This window comes from Channa argus, chromosome 4 (genome assembly GCF_033026475.1).
Source record: "Channa argus isolate prfri chromosome 4, Channa argus male v1.0, whole genome shotgun sequence".
Taxonomy (NCBI): Eukaryota; Metazoa; Chordata; class Actinopteri; order Anabantiformes; family Channidae; genus Channa; species Channa argus.
Window position 1 is genome coordinate 16,905,941 of NC_090200.1, and position 23,072 is coordinate 16,929,012.

General features: G+C 41.0%; 1 protein-coding gene across 2 annotated transcripts in view; it reads left to right on the top strand.

Moving 5' to 3' along the window:
• The window catches only part of frmd4a (FERM domain containing 4A), a 95,847-nt gene that overhangs the window by 8,688 nt on the left and 64,087 nt on the right, over positions 1 to 23,072 (top strand). The window contains exon 1 of one of the 2 annotated variants that reach the window (XM_067500087.1): positions 7,215 to 7,782. The exons of the other annotated variant lie outside the window; for it this stretch is intronic. Coding sequence (XP_067356188.1) covers positions 7,750 to 7,782 — 33 coding nt within the window. The 5' untranslated portion in view covers positions 7,215 to 7,749. Of the gene's footprint in view, positions 1 to 7,214; positions 7,783 to 23,072 lie in introns of those variants that run through there. 2 annotated transcript variants of the gene reach the window in all.

A 23,072-nucleotide genomic window follows, 5' to 3' on the forward strand; every position in this document is an offset into this window, starting at 1 on the left:
TTCCACTTTGATACATGAAAGAAGGCCCGCCGTCACATTTTTTTTTTTTTATAGCTGATTCCCCATAGACCAGCAACAAGACATTTGATGTAAAAGCAGGACATAGCAGAAGAAGGGGGGCGCAGGCGGTGGATTGTTGGTTGTACTTTCTCTTCTTTACCCCTAGAGGGAGATGAAGACTATTGAATCAGATCCAAATAATGTCGGACCTTATAGGAGGAGTGTAAATTATTTGTGCATTTGTGCAATTATGCTCCAAGAATTTGCCCAAGGCTTTTTTGGTTCCTGGATGTTGTTTTGACTTATCCTTTATATAGCATTTATTGAGTTTAGGTGCTTAGTTAAAATGTGACCCCTGCAGCTGCAAGCAGGTCAGGGAGTGGGAAGGTCATCAGTAGATGCTTCGCTTCAGCATGTTACTGTAAATGTCATGTCCTTGTGAGCCAGTTACCATTTACAAACAGAGAAACACACACACACACTAATTAATTGCAGCTGTGTGTTACTCATAGGTTGATATGACTCACTGATGCCTGATTTTAGAGCAGGTAATTTTAAGTTTTACAACAGCTTAGCCCAAAATATTCCTCTTTGTAATACATAAAATACTACAGCACAGATACACACCAGGCCAAAGCTGTACATATTACTTCATACCCACACCACATCTCAGGTTATGCACCCATTTAAACCAACAAAATCACAGAATCCAGGTGTGGTTTTGCTCATTTTACTTTTTTGTCAGTTTTCTTCTACAGTTCCATCTCTATCTCACAAACAGTGGTATAACAATGTGTGACTACTGCATTAAAAGATTAGACTGAATTACTCCAGAAAGTCAGTCGCTTTCTGTTTTCTGTTGACAAAAAATATATTATCCATATCCATTTTTGACTTTACTGCTGTCTGTTTCTTTGCGTTTGGTTCTTCAGAAACACTAAAATCTATACAATTATTGTACCTCATGGTGTACATTAGTAAGTCATCTTTCATGTATCATGCTGTATTTTTACTGCTACTCATCAGTTTAACTTATGCACTCAAAAGAAAATCTATATAATCCCTCTTTGATGTGAAAAACAAATATGGTGAACTGTTGAAAACTGTTGGACAAATAGTTATCTACATTAGGTTAAAGGTATTCCTGTGTTGAAAATACATATCCACTGTTTTGCCTTCAACAACACTAACGTTTGCAGAAAATTTGTAATAGTTTAGAAGACAATTCACATTCTTTGCCACATCCTGCTGTTTGATATCAGTGAAAACCAGCCGTTACCATCAGCACTGTTCTATTATGAGCTCTGAATTGTGTCAGCTTCTTTATCGCATCCTGAAACATAAGAATAATTTCAGTCCAAGATATCCTGCCATTTTCTTCACAGCATGTTAATGCATGTTAGTGCCACAGACTCTTGGAAAAGCATTCAATTATTGTCAGATCAAAGATACAAGACAACAAAGAGATGAATGTGATTAAAAAAGATCAGTATTAATTTTCCAGTAAGTGTTGAAAATAGACATCTTATCAATATGGAGATAGACGACTGAACTCAGTGTTTTCATCATCTTTCCTATTATTGCATCTTCCCTGCATGGATTCTTACATTATTCATGAAGAACTATATTGCATTTGTAATATTACATCTCTTTAAATTTTGCAATATGAAGATTTAATTTCAGTTGAGGATATTTTCTTTGGGGTTTAGCACTAGAGGGCAGTGTGTCAATATGGGTGGACATCAGCACTAGTTCAAGCACTATTGAATGTCTCACCATGCTTTAGGCATGTGTGTGAATTTGCACTATGTGTCAGAAACACAAAAATGGGTCAGATTTCAGTGGGTGCCAGTGTCTGCAATCAAGATCATTATGCTTAACATGCAAAGCTCGATGACACATGATGTTAGATGAATCTGGTTTAGGCCTGCAAGGATCGTGTCACTCTTAACACTATAAAGACTCAACAAACTATAATTTTGCCATGGTAAACTCTGAACCACGCTGTCACTCTGCGTGTCTTTCTTTCTGTCTCTATAAAGCTCTGTGAGCTGTCTGCACAGAATGCCGGTCGCCCCTGACAACAGTTGCTAGGAGACCATATTGGAGCGACTTCATAGCATCAGGCATGCTCATACTGTGGCTCACGATGAATAAAACCACTTTGCTTACACTTGTCACACATTTAAATGTGGGTAAAATATTTTATGGTGCTGGTATCAAAACATTAGGGCACACAGTCAGTATGTGGGGAGTAGAAAGTGTCTGAATATTAGTGCTAATTTGTGAATGCAGAAGCTCCTTTGATGCTATAAGATGCATTTTTGTTGAAAAAATGTGAATGCCTGATGGTTATGTTTGAGTTGAATCTGGTTAAAACAACACATTACTAATCAGTGGAACCACAAAGACCTTTTTTTGCCCCATCAAAGTTATGGTAATGAGATTGAAATATTCTCCCTCTCTCTTTCTCTTTGTTGCTGCTATTCTCCTTTGCCCACTCTCCTTCAATCCCTTATGTCCTTCTGCCTCAAAACTCGGCTCACATTACCGTCTTCCATCCATCTTTCTCTGTCTCTAATTCTCTGTCTCTCTGCAGTAGGGAGATAAGATGTTCCTCCCTCTGAGATGTGGTGAGGTGTGAGAGAAGAGGGGCTTTCCCTTTAACTACTTCCAGGACTGCAGGCCACTGAGGGCAACCATACATAGCAAATGTATATTTCTGTGTATATTAGTGAAGAACAATTTCTGTGTGTGCATGTGTGTGTGCATGTGTGTGTGTTTGTGTGTGTGTGATTTGGTACAGTATATTAATGTGCATGTGCAGCATGTTTCCCAGGATTGCTGGTTAATGAACTTTAGATTGGATGTCAGACAAATTCCGTCTGGCAAGAATCAGACTGGCTCTCTCAAACATGGCCACTACCATTGGCTCTAGGAATGGGCTAAAGTAGTTTCACACTCCAATATATCAAAGTAAATCTTAACCTTGGCTACGAGTCCGACACCAAACAGGAGTAACCAATTGGGATAAAATCTTGCTGAACGTTCTTAGACCAGGCACAAACCTCCCTCAGTCTTCAGATCTACAGTATATGCGTAAGCTTTTAAGATTATACCACTGCTTGAATAATTCTTGGATTAACACCTTCCACTTTACTTCAGCTTACTTAAAGTCTCCACCAGGAAAGGGGATTTTAAATATTCAATGATGATAATGTGGTTAATTGATTTATACTATAATTAACATCCTTCTTTGCTTTCCACATTAATCCAACAGATACATACCGAGCCACATATATCTGTCAGCATTGTGAATGTGGATGCTTAAATCAAAGGTGGTACGTGATCACTGTAGATTAATACTGTCTGAAAAACGACACACTGCAAAACAAAACATTTTATTTTCGTTTTTGCTCCAGGACAATAAAACATGGATGCCACTAACTAAAACTCACGCCCAATCATCAAAATATGGACCAGTCTATCTATTTTTCCATCGGACCACCCATTATTGACACACAGTACTGACACTGATTGTTAACATGTACAAATCTTGTCAGTCCAATTCCTGGCGAGTCAATACTTTTAGTCTGTGAAGACAACAAGTCCCAGTCCAGTGTTTGAGTCTCAGCAGCAGTTCCCTCTCTCGTGGCATTGATTTTGGTGCAATGCTGTGACAGGGTTTTACACAATAGCCAACCCAATACCTGGGTGAAAACGGTGAATAACAATGAATATAACTTTCCACTTTTTCTTGTTTACTGTGCTATTCTTTGCCAACCTGCTTTTGTTAGTCCACTGGGTTACTAGACAAGGTCAGCTTTGTCTTTTCTGTTGTCATGTTTTAGGTCTCTCTCTCACACACACACACACACACACACACATACATACAAATGGATATTCTCAAGATGAAATTCTATTATTGAATATCAAAAAGCAAACAAAATACCCTGGCTAAATAAACAGTAAAGTATTGGAACTGCCAATGTGGCAGATGGGACAACAGATTATAAGACAAAGAGACATCAGGTTGAAGTAGTGAGTTGGAGAAGCTCTAAAAGAAAGAAGTCAACCTCTAATACTCATTTTCTTGCTGTGATGTAGTTTAATTGATAATCATTGCAATTAATTCCTTTGTTTCCCCATGAAGTTACAGTCTGTTTAGCAGCGGCTAATTACCTCAGCCCATTGGACGTCTGCTTTTTGCAGTATAATTGTAGCTCTCAGTGGAAACACAAACAGCCACAGAAAATTACACACCATTTTTACATTTGTCCATGATGTGGTCTTCATACTGTACATGTGCTCAAAATGGTTACAATTGGCTACAACCGTCAGAACTTACTGTAGGAAGAATAAAAAATTTAATATACAAAACCAAACGATGTAGAGCAAACATGAACCAAAAGGTCTTAGAATAATAAACCAGTGTACTCTGACCAAGGTGTGTCACGTATGTATGATGTGAAAACTCACAAGGGATTAATTTGGGGTCCAGCTGGGGCAACAGGGACAGGGGTGAGGAGGAGTGAGGGAAATAGGAGGAGAGGGATGGGAAGACAGAGGGGGAGGGGGTGGGTTTAAGGGTAATGTGTAGTATATTGCAGTTTGCATTGCACAGTGTGGTATTGTCCTGTGATTTTAATGGTTATCACCCCCTACATACCATCTATCAATTCTCTGCTTTATGTATGGCTATGTGCACATTTATTAGTGACTGAGATGGGTTGGGGGGAAGGGACAAGTGTTTGGTGTATAAGAGTGCACAATACATGCATGCATGTGTGTGTGTGTGTGTCTGTTTGCGTGTGTGTGTGTGTGAATCTGGGATTTGCTGGCAGGTTCACAATCACTCTCAGCAGTAATGTGTCATGGTGTTATATGGGGCTGTATGTTGCCAGACACATGCAAAAAAAAAGCACATCTCCAGTAGTTCTTCATCTTTAAAACAAAACTTCTGCCCTGTCAAAAATCCAGTTTGGCCTGTGCTTTCTACCTCAAGCTAACGCAACAATGTAGTTTATTTAACCAACATTAGAAAAAGAGAGCGTAATCAAATATAGTAAGCAACCAACGAAGCATTGTTTGGTGAAAAGGTAAACTGGGAATTGTCAGCAATTGGTTCTACCGCAGCTCAGATGTCAGAGGTCAGCTGAATAATAACATTCAAATAATTCCTACTGCCTCCCTACAGTGACCTCTGTGGCATTTATCCAACTCTTACATTACCAACACGTGAGAGACTTAGGAGTTGATAGAAGGTGTATGTGTCTGTGTTCAATCATCTGTGTGTTTGCCCTTGATATCTGTGCCTGTGGGGGTGTGTGCTGTCTCTAAGGTGAAGTGGACCAAAGCATGTTCTCCTGTGGGAAATCTACTGTTCAAATGTGCTTTATAAATGAAATGCATGACTATGAACCCTGTTCATGGTGGTTCATTTTAATTAGATGTTAATTAGCTCAATGATTATGCATATTGCCATCAAATTTCAGATTCTAGTATCAGAAACAAAGCTTTTGTGTGTATGGCATGCATTCAAGATCATGTTGCCCTGCATGTGCGCCCTTAAGAAGTAAAGTCTCCATGTTTTATACAATATTAAGGTTTGCATCTAAAACGTAGTTTGATACTCCCTTGTCTTCATCGCTGTACACACCTTGTACAGGATGTCTGTGCAGGTTGAATTTTATTGATCTGTCCACAGATTGTTGTGTTAAGATGTCTGTGTCATAGAGGCCAGCCTGCGATTAATGCTGCTATGCAACAGCAGGTTCCTGCTTTTTCATCCATGCAATCAGTCACCATAAGTTTTGACTCGTCAGTGAGGAAGCCAATGACCAGAAGCTGTGGGTATTTCAAAGTCTGTTAACATGTATTTTAACACCAAATCTTTTGTTTGTTTTAAAAGATGGTGATGTTTTCCACAACTGAAGGCTGTCTAATATAAGTGTAAGACATAGAATAATTACACTTGCTATTTGCTATTGCTATTTTAATGGAGATTGATGACTCAGTAACCAAAGACGATGGTGAACTACTTGCTTAGCAAGCCGGGTCTCCAACTCTGTCTTTTATAATCATACTATGGGAAACTCTTTCTTGTTGTTTTTACATTCGTATGTGAAGGTCATTACTATTAGTGACTAGTGTATAATAGTTGTGTGTGCAAAGGACATGCCATGCTTAGGATATGTTTTACTTTGGATAAAGGCTAATGAGGCATCCATCACAGTTAATTTGGTTAATTTGGGGCATTTTTGGTCTAAGTGGGTCAGTATAGAGATGTCAGGCTAAAAATACTTGAGATAGAAAAGAAGCTGGGGAGGGAGGGAAAGTGCTTGTACTTGGTGTCATGCAGTTCAGGCGGAGAGTCTTGTTGCAGTGAGAATACAGCCTCTTCAACCACTAGTGTCATCTCACCTCATCCAACAACTGCGACTGACACAGGCATCAGGCACAGGAATGCACCAGTTCTATTTATTATTTTCTGTTTTTAATGGCCTCACAGCTTCTCCTGCCCTATGGTGGACATTGTTGCCATGGAAACGGTGAGATGCAGCTCAGAACAGAGGTGATTATTTTGCCTGTGTTTTCCTCCACTTATAAGGAGGAAGATAAACACACAAATGCACAAAGATGCACATACAGCATCCATCACCGTATATACCTCAGTTTGCCTGTTGCTTTGCATAGAAGGAGCAAACGCCTCTGCACAATGCAACATGTCATTCAACCACCATTACAAGAGTCTAGAGTTATTCAGGTGACATGTCGCATGTTATAGATATATGGAGCATGTTATGCTCCAGTTGTAGCCATGTGGGCATGTGTGGCAAGGAGGGGCAAGATTTTTGTGAGTGTCTGAGTTTTTGAGGGTGACTCATGCCTTGTCTATTAAGAGAATCGAGGGTGATCAGGTTGCTAGGCAATTAAGAGGCACTATTGTCTGGAGGGACAATAGTGGGCCCAAGAGTGCCCTTTCTCTGTGTTTCTTTCTCTTTCACTCTCTCTCTCTCTCTCTCTCTCACACACACACACACAAACACACACTAAATGTACATTTTGTCTGATACCCGCCCCCCGGCTTGGGGCTTGGGCGGGAACAAGGAGTTGACAGTGAGCAGGAGGACAGAAAAAGAAGCATTATGGGAAGCGGAGAGGGTGAGAAAGGACAGAGAGAGAGAGAAGAGTGCAAGCAGAGGGGAGAGCACTAGAAAAAAAAGACCTGCAATCATTTGCCACATTGAAGGGAACAAATGTAGCTGGAGGCAGTGAGGGAGAGTGAGAGAGAGTGAGACAGGCAGAGTCAGAGAGAATGAGAAGCTGGGGAGAAAGAAGAGAGAGAGAGACCGAGGGACTGTCCATTGTACATTGAAACCACAGTGCTTCGTAGAGGAAGATCACACATCAAGTGACAGGTCGGCGGAAGGAGGAGAAGCACTGGGAGTTTGGCACTGCCCTCTCTCCTCCTGCTTCCCAGTGTGTGGTGCCTATGTGCCTGTGTGCATGTCACAGACCCCCACACACACACTCACTCGCACACACCCACACACTCACACACACACACAGTCTCTCCGTGTGCCTGTCAGTGCACAGGGCTCTCTGGGTGGGTAGGGAGCTGCGTTGTAGAAGAGATGTTCACTCTGAGGATGAGACACCGTTTCTAACAGGATCTATTTGCAAACTGGGATAATACACTGTCAGAGCTGAGGGGACCCAAGCCCACTGGAACCAACTGAATCAGCCATGGAGGGACTGCTGTCTCCAATGAGGACGCGGGTAGGTTACCATGGGGATTGCAGAGCATCCCAACTGCTGCTTCCTCCACAGGAATCCATCACCAAAATTGCATATAAGAAGATAGTGTGTCTTACAAGCTGCTGGAGTGCTGAAATGAATCTGTCCATGCCGCGGTCACCGTGGTGATGCTAGAACTCGAACTGAGAAGTTACCGAGCTGCTGGCGTTGCTAGGGGCGTTAGGCAGAATGCTGGGACAGTGCAGGAGATGCAGGGGGCCTCAGATGGTATATTAAATTGTTTAAGCTCTGCTGAAAACTGGAGTATCAGTTTGCATTCTGTGCATGTGTGTTTGTGTGTGTGTGTGTGTGTGTGTGTGTGTGTGTGTGTGTGTGTGTGTGTGTGTGTGTGTGTGAGAGACAGAGAGAGAGAGAGAGAGAGAGAGAGAGAGAGAGAGAGAGAGAGAGAGAGAGACCGTGCACTGATTAACAAGGGGTGGCTTTGAAAGAATGACTCAGTGTTTCACAGTGGTGCCTATCTCCCTTCAGTACAAACCACTGGCCTCTTAATTTAGGAAAGAAAAGATGGAACAGAAAAAAGGTGCAAGGGAGGAACTGGCTTCAGTTTGTTCGTTGAATTGGCTAAATATCTGAAAGTGGTAATTCACAGTTCTTCTTGTTGTACACGTGTTAGTATACCCAATCCTTTGGGAGTTCTAAGGTTGTTGTCTCTAAGTACACAATGCTCAGCATCTCTCTGACAGGGATTATCTGTGTCTCTACCACACAGAAAAAGCTAATAAGAAAGGAAAACTATGTATGTGCATGTGTGTGTGCCTTTGTTAACACAGTAATGGACCCTGAGATATGTCTCCCTGCTGTCTGAGATGTTAGAGGAAAAAAGGTTTTGTTTTGACCGGGAATTTATGCGTTTATGTTCTGTTGGGAGTTCATGTGTGTTTGCTGGATAAGGGAAGCACTGTAATATAGAAACTGTAATGGTGTTATTAATATTTATAAAGGCATGACTGCAATTCTGGAAGAAGAGGAGAGTGATTTTGTGATGGCTGCTTACATTTAGAACCATATTCACAGACTGCTGAAGTCTGGATGGACTGAAATATAGAGCCTCTCCACTCTTTCCAATCCTGTTTCTCTCCCATTCCTTGCTAAGAGTTTAGAGATTATTTAACACCCTGGATCTCTTTATTTTTCAGTTCTCACTTGGCTTTACTTGTTTGTACAAACCTATGCAACCAAAGATAAACTTTCAGTGTATCCCCCACCAACTATAACATAAGTATATGTTCTATATCTGTTTAATCATATTGAAGCTCGTAGCATTAGCTCAACATCATGACTCCCTTAAAAGCCTCCACATGTGCATGTCCTGAAAGGGTTAATCCACTGGGATGACCTGATGGTGCTGTCACACACGAGTACACCCATCTGCTCACCTGTCCTCCCTCACTTTACAACCCTTTACAATTCACCCATTTCCTTCTCTTCATTTCAGCGTAATTTTAGCCAATTTCCGTCCTCATGCACAGTATGCCATACTCTTCTTTTTCTTTTAAAGCCAACATTGTCAGTGTCTGTGTCACATCTCTGTCCTGTTCATTTGCCCACCTGCCCATCTGTCTGTCTGTCTGCCCCTTGCTGTTTCTTTGGCAGTTCATGTGAGCGCTGTAATTGGTATTTGCAGATCAGCCCATGATCTAATCCAAAGAGGAGTGTTAGCGGGCTGTTTGGAGATAGACTTGGCTTCAAAGATATGGCGAGGAATCAAACTTGCTATATCTGTGCTGTCTGCCATCCTGGACAGATTTGCCCAAGAGCTGTTGGTATGATTTTCAGTGACTAAATGACTTTTGCATTTATCTTCCTCAGCCACATTGAGCTTCACATGCCCCACAGTTCATCTGTGTATCTCACTTTTGGCATCAAAGTCACTTTGGTAGATTTATGTGAATGAATCACAGCATGATGAGCCAATGCAAGAGTCTCTCAAAATTTACACTCCATAATCTGGCTTTAATGTGCCTTTTCTTACCCGCAGAGATGAAACGAGGAAAAATGTGACTTGGATTTGTGATTTTCAGAACCCTATTTTTTTTTTCTTCACATGTAAACAGCATCAGAGAAATAGTCAAAAAAAAAAGTCTGGATGTTATACAAATGGATTTTTTTACTTTAGAAGTAGAGCAATGTTACTGTGTTTCTTAGTGGCATCTGTAGTAAACCTGAGAAAAAAATACTTCGGAGATTACCCTCTACTCCACCTTGACACAAATGGTGGCAGTAACCCATTTATGGCTTTTAGGGCTATTATTTCGGTGCTCATATACTGTAAAACCAAAACCCAATTTAGCATGTTTTCGAATGCTGAAGCAAGAAATGATGCACTTCTTCTTGCCTTGTCGGAGCGTAATGCCTCTAGGTCTTGCTTCAGGTGTACACTTTATTTAGGATGAGAGTAATGGGCAGTGAAGCGAGAAGATGAAATAAAATAAGCATCACTGAGCTGTGCGTCAGTGTTGCCTTTGTGTAGTTACATACAGCAGAAAAGCAGCTAAGCACAAACACACAGTGTATGTGGAATGTAGTCAGCAAAGTAATCCTAAGGGAATCCAAAAGAAGTAGTGAAATTTGTTATCTCCAGCACCCATGAACTTTGCTCACACAAATTTCTCATCATGGAATAATCACTTTTTATGTCCTCCAGAGATGAGAGGGAAAGGATAGATAGACATGTACAAAAGTATTCAAACAAACACACCCTTTAAAGAGAAAGATCCAGTTCCCCGTTGGTATCCCCTTTGAGTGTAATATATGCATGTGGGTCAATAGAACAAGGAGCTCAAGCCCCATAGATATCTTCCTCTTGAGAACATGTATGATGTTATGCAGCACACACATTGTACACACATCAGTTAGTGTGTATGTGTGTCATTTCTCGAGTCAACTCATCCTGCGTGTTAGTGGATCAATAGGGAGACGTTATAAAGAGATTAACACTGTCAGTGCTCTATCAGTCTAATTGGAGACTCCTCTGCTCTTCCTCTTTCACTCCTGTCATCAATCTGTGGTTCGCTCACTATCACATGTCACGTGACTTGATCGGTTTTGTCTCAAGGGTCTTTCCCCATGTGTGCGCAAGGGAGAGAGAAAGTGAGCGAGAAACAGAGTGTGTGTGCATTGTTTAAATTGCCCATTCCTTAATGAAATAAATATGTATTTGTGGGCAAGTGTGCAAGCCTTTGGCTGTATCTGTAATGACTCCATATGTCATTGGCAACTGGACACATGCAAACACACACACACGCACACATTAAATGTGTTGAAATACTACACGTTTTTAAGATGAATTTATCAATAGTCAGATCAATGTAAAATAAAATAGTTTTTAATTTTCTATCAAGGAAATATCATTTAGACAACCTAAAATGAGAAAACAACTGAATTTTTTTATTTCTAATTATGCTTTGGCTGCTCGAGAATGGTGGATTAATCTGTGCCTGACTGGTCAGCTGTAACCTTTACATCTGGTTTCAGATTACATCTTTTAGAGACTACTAATCCTATTCGATTCACCAAACCTTCTCTTAAATGTTGATCACGCATAGTTAACAACTCCAGGGTAAGACTGTATGGCTTTTTTAAAACTTGGAATCTATGTTTGCTTCAACATCCTTGACACTAATCAGTAGTTACATTTACAATAGAAAACAGTTAAATTTTTTCCTTTTTCCCTGTTGGGTCCTGTACAACGAACAAAGGAGTGCTTCTTTGTGAGGTTGCTGCTCTTCACAGCTGCCATCACGTTCTGTGTTGTGCGTTTGTGGAATGTGTGTGAACATACTCCAAGTTTGAGTACGATCAGAAACTGGCGTGTGTCTGGATTCTTTTGAGGCCAAGCAGAAAAGACCTAAATGCTCGTAATGCCTGTGTAGAAAGCACCAAAAGTCTTTGTCATGAGTAGATGACTTTACCCAAAGGACATGCAGGAGAACAGTGCTTAACTTAGCCTGATCAGTTGTCTCTGTAAGCCACCTTAATAAATCAGATGCCAGAATGTCAATCTTGACAACACCCATCAACATCAGCTCACTGCTGACCAATCAGAAGCAGTTTGGATCCTACTCTCTCAAGCAGATGTATGAACAGAAATAAAAACTGTTTCAATGTTCAAATGTGATATTGTCTGTTTTTCAAACTGACACGCCAAGATTTTAGAATTTTAGAATAAAGTTTTTAGAATGTGTGAAAAATCTTTAATTAATCATTAATCTGACAGCAAGTGCAATTTTAGAATTGTTGTAAATAGGAAATAGAACTGATAAACATTACACTGGCCTCCTCTCACTTACTCTGCTTCTGTGTTATTGTTTTAGTTCCACTGCATCACAATTGAACATGAAAACCATCATAAATCAGCCTGACCTATCAGCCTCTGTCCCCGTAATCCCTACAACCTCTGGGTACCACATGATTCTGTTCCACCACTATCACCCAACACAACCACCCATCGCCAATCCATATATCCACCCATCCACTTGGTTCATTAGCAAGCAGTCAGCTATCAGTCAGGATGGTTAAGAGGGGCACGAGGGTAGGAAAAACCAACCAAAAGGAAAGTGACCAGACCTACTCACATGAAAATAATAGTGACTGAAAGACAGGGCTGGTGGCGTTCAGATTGGCAACACATGGAACAACTGCCTTTGCAACCCACTCAATACACAGCAGGTTGACTGGCAGCATTTAAAGGGGGATGTCGATGGAGCTACATGGGGGACACACAAACAAATACACATGAGCACAATCACACACACGCATACACATCTAATGTAGTGTCTGGTGCCCCATCTTCCAGCTGACACCTTAGCCAACCAGGTGCTTTTCACCTTCACCAATTTTGAAAATGCTTCATTTGGTAGTACATGTACATAAATGCCATTAAATTTCCCTCTGACCTCCCTATATTAAAATATCTCTCTACTTCTAGCTAAAAAATGCCTCCACTACATCCATGGCAAAGGGTAGATATTAATAAGATCAACAAATATTATGTCAGTGTCAGTAACAAATGTCAGTATTTATTTTCAGTAGTTAGTATTTTCTATCACATATTTTCAATGGATTGTATGTCTTTAAATTTGAACTAAAAACTATGAATTTATTCATATTTTTTAATAATGAATCATGGAAATTAATAAAACATTTTTGATGCCCCGGGTCGGCTACAATATAAAGCCAGGTATTACCAAGAGTGTCGAATAACTTTATTAGCTTCTGATTCCTCAATACGACACAAGTTATTATTATTGTTTCTTTTGTGAAGCTCATTGTGCCTTGGATCATAACCATATGCAATGATGACATACAGACTCAGATAACGATGATAGAACAGTTGCTCTGTGTGAGATCAGTGGGAATCCATGTAGGAGAGGTGCTCCCACACTTCCCAGTTTGAAGCTTTTCCTCTCTGCCGAACATCTCCACTTTCCCCTTTTTCAAGAGGTGGCACGGCTATCTGTACATGTGAGTGTGCCCTGCTGTGCCATGCATGGCAAATGTGCTCTTGTCCCCTTGAAGAACCCCAAATGATAAGATCAATCAGAGCACAACTGAGCAACCACAGAAGCAAACTAGTGATGCACTTGACATTAGGTGTTGTCATGGAAACACAGGGTGCAGATTTTCCACTTCATTGGCTCCTATCAGTCTACAGGCATTTTTAAAATTACTTCCAAGAGAGACAATTGAAAGATGGGAGGGAAACTTAGTCAAGTGTCCAGAAAGGTAGTTAGAAGACACAGCAAGATGCAGAAGCGTCCTAATGAAAATTTTACTGCTATGTCGTAGTTCAATTAATGCATTCATGTTTGTGTGTTAGTGGTACAAATACACACAAATAACACACCATACACTTAAGATTAAAGAGGCGGCAGCAGTCCTATTATGTATATTGACTCTATCTGTGTAATAGCATTGAATAGATAGTCACAAGAGACCTTTCCCAGTACTGCTTTTAGCCTTTAGAGATCAGAATGGCAATTATACTTTCCAATATTGGAACGGAATTACCAGAACACATACACACACACACACACACACAGAGAGACACATACATGTGTATGCACATGAACCAGCAAAGGATCAGTAGTGTCACCCTTTCTGTGTGTGACCCTGCACTGACCTTGCACTGAACAGATATCATACATCATCAGTATATCTACATGATACAAATAATTTTATGTAAACAGTGCCCATGACAAATGTTTACCTGATGTTTTTTACATTGAATTATGGCCATTTTAACTATGGTTTAACTTTAAAAAAAAGCCTCTAGAGATCGCTACACAGATCTCTACACAGTAATAATGGAAAACAGAAAATAATTGACTTACCTAAATTGTCACTGGTGCAGCCAGTTGGTTTCAGTTGTTACACAATTGGTTAAATAAAGATTATGCCTAAGTAATTATGATTTTTTATTATTATCACTACTAATTGACTGCACGATTGATAATTCAGGTGACTTACTAGTGAAGAAGCACCCACTCTGTTTTATATTTTTAATACATTTGGATTGCTTTCTGTTTTCACTTTTGTATATTTTTGAAATATAAATTAAATATAAATAAATATAAATTAAACTGACTATAATTCAATGTTGTAAATAAGCATTTCTTTACCAGTATTTCCTTATTTACCTCAGCCAGCCTTAATAAACTTAAACTTCACACAGTTGAGCATTTTGTATAGACCCATCTCAATAGAAAAAATTGATTGAATTCTCTCAGTTAGTCTCCAGCAGCACTGAAAGTTGCTCTATTAAATATCTATTAAATCTATTAAATTAAAAAACGGCCTGGAATTCAAGGTTGCAGTTATTCCCCCACTCCCTGGACTCAGGTTCAGTCCCTGGTGGAGGTGATTTAGGCTTCCGGTCTTGATGCTGGTTGCAGCATTGCTGGCAGTGTCAGATAGAACGCATGTAGGATCATATGTTTACATCTGCACTGACAACTGCACTGGTTGGCTCGGGCACTCATCTGAGGATGATCATACTGACCTCTGTGTGTTAGTGCCTTCTGGTGAAGTTCCAAGAAGAAAAGAAGTTAAGAGCATGTGCTCCAGTGATCTAGACCCAATCCAGGGCAACAGCGTGAGTTAATAAAAACAAAAACTGCAGTGCAAAGGGACTTGGGACTTTCTTCAGCACTATTGAAATTTTGTCGTTGCAGATTTTTTGTCTAGTTCTTTAGGATACTAGAAGACAATGCAGTGATAGTGAAGCATTTGGTAAGCTTTGACAGAGCATAATTTAACTAAATAATTTTGCCTTGTTCAGTAAAATAAAGTTCTTTTTTTTAGTTAATTAACTTTGAAAAGGATTCAGCGCAAATGCATGTAAAGATTTCACATTTGCTCTTTCCATGCTTAAGTGAACTATGTCTAATTCATGATTTAGATGCACAGCTGCTCAAGAAGTCAAACCCTTTACCGCACACATAATGTACATACATGCATTGCACAAAAAAAAAAATGTGCATATCCAAAAACAAATGGATGTTGTACAACATGTGCCACTTTAGCCATATGGCTCCATATGCTGCCTCCAAACAGCCATCTTGACTTGTCAGCCTCATAGCATCAAGCCTGGGGAAAACAGCTTCAGAAATGCTGGAATTATAGACGGATGCCTAGATGAACCAGAAAGGGGAAGCAATGAAATGAGGGATAGTGACGATGAAGGTGCCCCAATGAATGAAGAATAAATCTGTTCAAAGTGGGAAGTTAGTCTTTGAGGGCAGAAAAAAATCTTTATAGCTGTGCTTCATTTTCAGCTCTTGGTTTTCTAGAGCAGTAGTCCATCATATCAGAACCAGTTCACTAATCCCATCTGGTTGTAGTGATCTTTTTACTGCTTTACAGGGCAAAATGCAGCAGTGAGGAACATGCCTTAAATAAAATCATTCTGTCTAAATTTACTACACTGGATATTGTACTGAGTGTTTCATTAGAGTCCTTCAGATTTTTAGGGTTTTTTTCACCGTGCAGTGGTTGCCAGATAACCTATTATTACCCTTCTCCCATGTGTAGACAGCTGCCATTACGCTGAATTAAACCCAAATATGAAATCAAGGTTGCCAGATTGATGTTCATTCATTCTCTAAGGAATACTTACATCACCCTAAGTGTCTCACTGACCCTCAATGCTCTGATTACTGCTTGTTAGAACAATTAAATGTGACGTGTGTCAGATTTATAACTCGACCGGCGTGTGTGTTTGTGTGTGTACATATATGTGTGTGTTTTATCCTGAGCAGATGTGAGCATCTGCCATTGCAGTTAAGGCCATTAATACATGTCTAGAGGCGTTTGTATATGGATGTGTCTGGTTTTGCACAACAGCTGTTGTTATTTGCTGTGTACTCTGAGCACTTTTGCAAATTGTTTGACATACCTGTTTTTAAATATGCATGTGTATATTATGAATGTATGTTTATGAAATAAACATAGCCCATGCAAGTGTGTTAATTTAATAGAGAAATTATTTAAGCCTGTGAATTGTGAGAGAATGAGAGATAATAATAAAGCCACAACATGTTTTGGTAAAAAAGTGGCCCAAAAAAGCCACATAATCCTCAAAAAGATTTTTTTCTTTGCTAACTCCTCCATATAAAATTTACTAAAATGTCAAAACAGTTCTCAGCATTAGACACACACATTAAAGCTACGTGCCAACACTTGTACAATGTTTAAGCAAAACTAAACGAACACAAAGACACTGTAAAGGGGAAGACAACCCTTTTTATTGTTCACCCTCTACACATGGAATGTTGTCTTACAAGTCCTACAGTGGGTGCAGTTCGCTGATTATTATGTTTACTGAAAACAATTAGCTTTAAAACTGTAAAAGTGCTGCAGAAACACCAGCTTGTAGTGTTGCCTCCCAGTGGCACCAGTCCAATTCCATAGTGAACAGCCTGTTGCAACTTTGCTTTGAAGTGTCTGTCTTTAATTTTGCAACCGTCGTACCTGTTTGTCAGTGTTAAATGCCCCCTTGGAAGTCATGGGTTCCAATTTTTGAAACATTTCCCCTTTCATTAGCTGTTTCAGTTATTTTGTCCATCTTTTAGACCTTCTTCCCTGTGAGCTGTAGTTCACAATCTGACCACCAGAGTGCACTATGTGATGGGATTCCTCTCCCAATGCTTTCCTCAGTCAGTCAGAAGAACCGGTCCTCTTGGCCCTGTGGTTGAAGTGGTGAATGTTCTTCTTGTAGCTCCTTCAGTAAAGAGTAAGCTACAGTAAGTGAGCATTGAGAAGGTCAGGACTAGTGGAGGAAAGCTCTTGATTCTTGGCTGTCAGACGCAGCCAGTCCCCCTTGCCGCTTGCTGTCTGATGTATGGAGCCAATAAGTGGAGACCTTCAGTTGTAATGAGCAGTGGTCTGCAGCTCTGCTGCAGTGTGTGACTGTCGGCCATTTGACCCTAGTAAACATCAAGCTTTATTGGACAACTCCACTTTTCCTCTCATTCATCATCAGTGCTTTTGCACAAGTGTATGTGTGTGTGTGTGTGTGTGTGTGTGCTTGTGTGTGTATGTTTGTGTGTGTATGCTGTTATATGTATAATTAATGGCCCCATTCCTGCTTCTCCTGCTGTTCGAGGAGGAGACGATGAGCAAGGGAAAAGACAAAAACAGAGAAAGCAAGTGACATCAAGCGAGAGAAAATGACAAGAAGGAGAAAGGGGAGGACAGGGACGAACAAAGAGATTGAAGGGAGGAAGCATATGTTAAAGGCTGCCCTTGATTAATAATTATGAGTTTTTGTCAGTGACCAAGTGGCTGTACCATTACCCCTGCTGTCTGCTGGAGGGGCAATTACCTGGATTTAATCCCCCATGCTCCCTCCATAAATAAATCCTCATCTTTTTCCCTGAGATAATTTCTCATGTGTCCAATCTTCTGCTCTTTTTTGTATCATTTCAGTTTTGTAGCCTCAGCATCTCCTTAGTTCCTATAATGATAATAATAGCTGAAAGTAAATATGATGCAAAAGGACAGGACCTTGACGGAGTGAATCCTAGGACTGATTAAGCCCTGCCTGCCACACCACATCTTTTTTTTCTGACTGCAGTTGGGGAGAGGAGGTGTAGCAAGGACAAAGGCAAAAGAAAGGTGGGAGGTGACTCGCTGCTCTTTGTATAAGGGGACCCTAGTGGAGGCTGTGGCCCCAGGGGTTAGTCCGGCTTAGGCCACTCCCATTTAGGATTCTAATTTGATTCTCCACTTGTCCTCACAGAGTCAAACAGAGACAGAGGTATATACTCAAACAAAACACCTAATGAAACCCAAATGTCATAAATACAGAACATACAGAATTGTACACTGCATGGCTGAGTCTTCATTTTACCATCAAAATGAGCTGAAAATGAAATGAAGAATGACCTGGAGTCATGTAAGGAGGTGGAGGCGAGCTCCTCAAATTACACCTTTCTTGCCTTGACCCAAAGGGGTCTCCTCCTCCTTATCCTCCGCACATTAACAGTCTTCTTGAGTTTTTTGGCCAGCCTTCGCTATTGGCTTGTATGACTACAGAGGAGCTGATGCACCTGTCAGAGGTGTGGGGCCCATCTGTACAGTAACAAGAGGCTTAATCTCATGCCTGCAGCAAGAGGTGGAGCTGGCAGTCTGGCTTGGGTTACTGCACTCCTGGGAAGAAGCGTGCATTTGTGTTGGGGGTCATAGAATGGGTAGGTCACGTTGGCTCATTAGACAAACAAGGAAATGCAAGTATAAGTGTCTGTGTTTTTGCGTGTGTGTGTGTGTGTGTGTGTGTGTGTGTGTGTGTGTGTGTGTGTGTGTTCGCGCGCGCGTGTGTGTGTGTGTGTCCATGTGTGTGTGTGTGTGCGTGCTAGTCTGGGACAGTGGGCACAGGTGCATCCTTTTTGGACTTTGCATTTGTTTGTGTGCATACTTTGTTAGTTTGTAGTTTGCCTGCCCCAGGGATCACACTGTTTCATTCTCTATAAAGAAGGGGTCTTGTATAGTTACGAAGGCTGACAGGTTTACAAGAGTTATAAGCACAGCTGCATCCTGCATGTAGACAAATGAGTCTGAGGTCTGAGGTATGAAAACTGTTTGGCTTACAGTGTGAGGAACACAGAACAACTTGCATGAGTTTATTGGTTTTCGGTAGTTGCGATACAATCAATCAACCAATTATCAAGATAACAATCAATTATCTAATCAACAGTAAAAGAGAAAATAACTTAAGTTTATAGCATTTTCAGCATGATTGTGCTGTTAAATAAATATCTTTGTACAGTTGTTCCATTGGCTTCTTGACATTATGATGCTCAGAATCAGTAATCTGAATAAAGGCCTGTGACCTGTCACACATGTCCACATTATTAAAACACACGCACACACACACACACACACATACACAAAGGTTAAATTATGTTAACCCATGTTTCCTTCTTTTCTCAGTATACCAGTGTGCTCCCCTGGGTTTACAATCATGTATAACCCATTTCCCCCCATGATCTGGCCTGTAAATATTAAATATGTAGCCGTATCATCAAACATTTAACGCTCACGCTGCTACAAATCAAATTCCTAATAGTGTGTGGATTTTGGGAATGGGGACTCACATGAATGTCTTGATCCTAAGTGGGAGTGAGTGTGCTGTTTGCACGCTAGAGTAATTCACAACCGTCGTGCAGATTTGCAGGCAGACAGACATGCCTGCTTACTACAGTGTTAATTGTTAAATCGGTGTTAGGGAAACACTGTTCTCTCATCCACTTAATGGTGTTGCTATGTGCATGTGCATCTGACTGGGTTCATTTCTGTGCATGGTGTAAGTTGGGAAGCCTCCTCAGCACTGGGTAAAGTGGGCTAAGTTTACTGGGGCAGAAAATGCTGGAGCGTGACTCAATCCAGCGCCTTCGTACAACCAGCCTCTAAAATATGCCTGTGTCGCATTCTGTCTGCTCAGTGCCTCTCAGAAACACACTCACTGTGTGGTGAGATGCTTGTATGTAGGACAGGAGAGACAGAGGCAAAAAGACTCTGAACAGGTTATAAAAGGTAAAGGGTGTTTGCACTTCTTGTATGAGCATCTTTGATCTCCCTGCACATTTGATATTCTGGTGATTTTCTGCTAAAATAATTCAAGAACATTTGCTCTGGTGAGTTGTGAATATAAATAAGTATGACTGTGAAACCCAAGGTGACTTTCACTGCAGCAAGAATGACATAAGATAGTAAGAATGCACCTGCCTCTCTCCTCAAAGGCTCTTCTAGAAATCTTACACACACCTGAACCCAGAGAGACACAAATAACAAAGAGCCATTCATTTTAATGTCCAATGACACATCTGGCGTGTGGAGTGATACAGCACAATTCAGATTACTAAAAGTGCTGCAGAGAATGACTTAGCAGAATTCCTTTCATCTGCACTATCTGGCCATCAGTACTCAAGGCTGGCAGAAAAGGCATATGAACGGAGAAAAGAAACTGTCAGGCAAAAGATAAAAATAGTGAAAGACAGCAGCGGAGCATGTTAATAATAATGCTTTTAGGCAACAGAAGAATAACAGCATGACACATACTGTAGTGACTCAGTAAAACCTTTGAGGTCAGGCACGTGAGCAGATGAAGAAGCATGGTGTGTTGCATTCTGTGCAGACTTGCAGACTTTAACACTTACTGGTCCAGTGTATAAGGCTGACAATAACCCAGTTAGTTGCTGACAGGTGCTTAAGAGGCTTTATCAACATGTCTGTAAAGGATACTATTTTTGAATGCGTGAGTGTGTGTCTTTGCGTGTGTTTGTGTGTTGTGTGTGTGTCCATGTGTGTGTGTGTCGTGCTTGTGCGCACGAACCCTGGACCACTTGGAAGACTTCCCAGAGTTTGATTAGCACATATCCCTACTTCCCTCGCCAGGTGGACATCACCATCAATCAGGCTCACACAGACACACACAGGCTCTACTCCTGCTTGAAATTAGATTTAAAGAGCAAAACTGTCCTCAGAGTATTTGCTATGAATGTGAATCTGAGAGACTCATTAAGGCCAGTTTTGCGATGCACAGCCTGAGCTGCTTCTTTAGATGCCACTCCGGTGTTTTTGCTTTTTCTTGGATTACAGTCGACTTCAGTGAGGTAACTGGTGGAGTAGAAAAATGGAACGACAACTCTGACTTTGAATGCTTACGCATGTTTTTTCCTAAGGTACTGCTTGCAGCAAAATTGACAGTGATTGACATGCAAATCATTGTGCTTTATATGTATCTACAAATCTATATAGTAGTTTTTATTTATTTATGTGTGGGTGATAATGTTCATGAGGCAGGGTGGAGAATGATTCACTGGAGAGCCTTTTAAATTCCAGAAACAGTAGCTTGGCACTTTAAACTCCCTCATTACTATAAATCACATAGTAACATGTTTGTGTATGTGCATTTATAAGTACATGTGAGTACAACTGGGATGGAACATAATGTGTTTCTTTCTTATGCATTATGTAAAGATGTGAAGTGTTTGTCTCTCTCTGAGATGGCAGTTACATCTTACCAGCGATTGATTCCCCTGTCTTTACTTGCCACCACACACATACAGGATTATACACAGAAATCTGGGTTTTAACCCGACCCCAGCCAAGCAGGAGCCACACAAGAACATGCTGTCCTGTGTTGCCTTTCTGTTGGGGGCTAAGCTCTTCACTAATGGCTAATACTGTCTGGATAGGCTACCTGCCGCTCTCCGCACTCTGCCACCTGCTTCATAAGTCTCACTGGCAATATACTGTCCATCTATCTCATGCTTGAGGAGTTTTTATAATGCATGACTGGCATGCAAATGAGAATTAGAGGGATATTTCTGACTTATTAATGGTATTCACAGCAAGCAGCATTAGGCAGGGAAGGCTCCCAAGGGTTGACAGATCTGTGTGCTTTGTCTTTAATACTCTGTGATGTGTGGTGTTTGTGTGAATGCGTGCATACATGTAGTGTGTGTGTGTGTGTGTGGGTGAGTTTGTGTGCGTGCGTGCAGAATCACTGCTGTGCAATGGCCTCAGTCACATCACACCACTCCTGACTACAGACTTAATGCGAGGACTGTTCCTGTCGACCCTACACCCGAGGGAGGTTAAAAGGCAAAGGTCATTGTCGCTCTAGGTCTCACAGGAGTGGGAGACCATTTGAGAGAGATGTCTTTGAGATGCAGCAGGGCTGAGAGAGGAATCAAGGAAGAAGAATGAACAGAGGAGTAGCATATTGAAAGAGGTTGAATCTGACTGAGACATAAAAGCAAATAATTGAGAGAGAGAGCAAGAGACTCTAAGCCAAAATCGAAGATATAGGTGTAACAAAGGCTGACTGTGACCTCATGTTGTCTGAGCCAAAAAGTGGTACCTGAAGACACACCTGCCTGACAGAAAATAACTTCATGCCAGCAGGTGGCAGACGTCGGTGTTCAAGGTTCAAAAAGGTAAAGCAAAATAGAACTGTGACACAAACCCTACAAATGCCAGCGTTTGCTACCATGTTTACACTGCTCTCACTCTCTAAAAATCCTCTGGTCCAAGGAAAGAAGTGTTGTCCAAAACTGCTAATTTAGTTTCTAAAGGAGAACCTGCGGTGATGCAAACACTAAACTTTTAGAAGGTTAAGGTACAGGCTACAGACAGATAAACAAAAAAGGAGTCAAAATTGGAACAAGAGAACCAGAGACATCCTGATTGCTAGTCTCTTGAATATTGATTTTCTGCCATAACCTGATTCCTTCCAGTTACATACTGTATATATGTAAATGTTGTGTCTTCCTGCTTTACCATCATATGCTGTTTGGTGGTACAGCCCAGATAGATTCATCTCCCCTTATACCCCCTTCTCTGTCTGACTCAGTCTGTTTCGTAAGGTCTGTGTCTGGTTAACTGGCAAAGAGTGGGGGTACATTCCTCCTCAGAAAAACAAAAACAAACCCTCTCCATGGAGCATCTCATCAACATCCTCATCAACATCCACCCCCCCTATTTCCCTTCTTTTCTTCTGCTTTTCTTCCCCGCTCACTGAATCACTGCCCCCTCTGTCACACTCCTCGCCTTCCCAATCCGCACTCTAACACACATACTCTCTCTTGTACAACCCCTCACCCGCCACTGTTACATAAGCTTCCAGTCATAGATCCAGGCCATATTGCTGTTGTTTTCCCAGTGTGTCTCTGGGAGCCTCATCATCTAAGGCCAGGCCTTAATGAGGCCCCTACAAAAGCCCATTGATAAGAGGCTCAGTGTGTGAG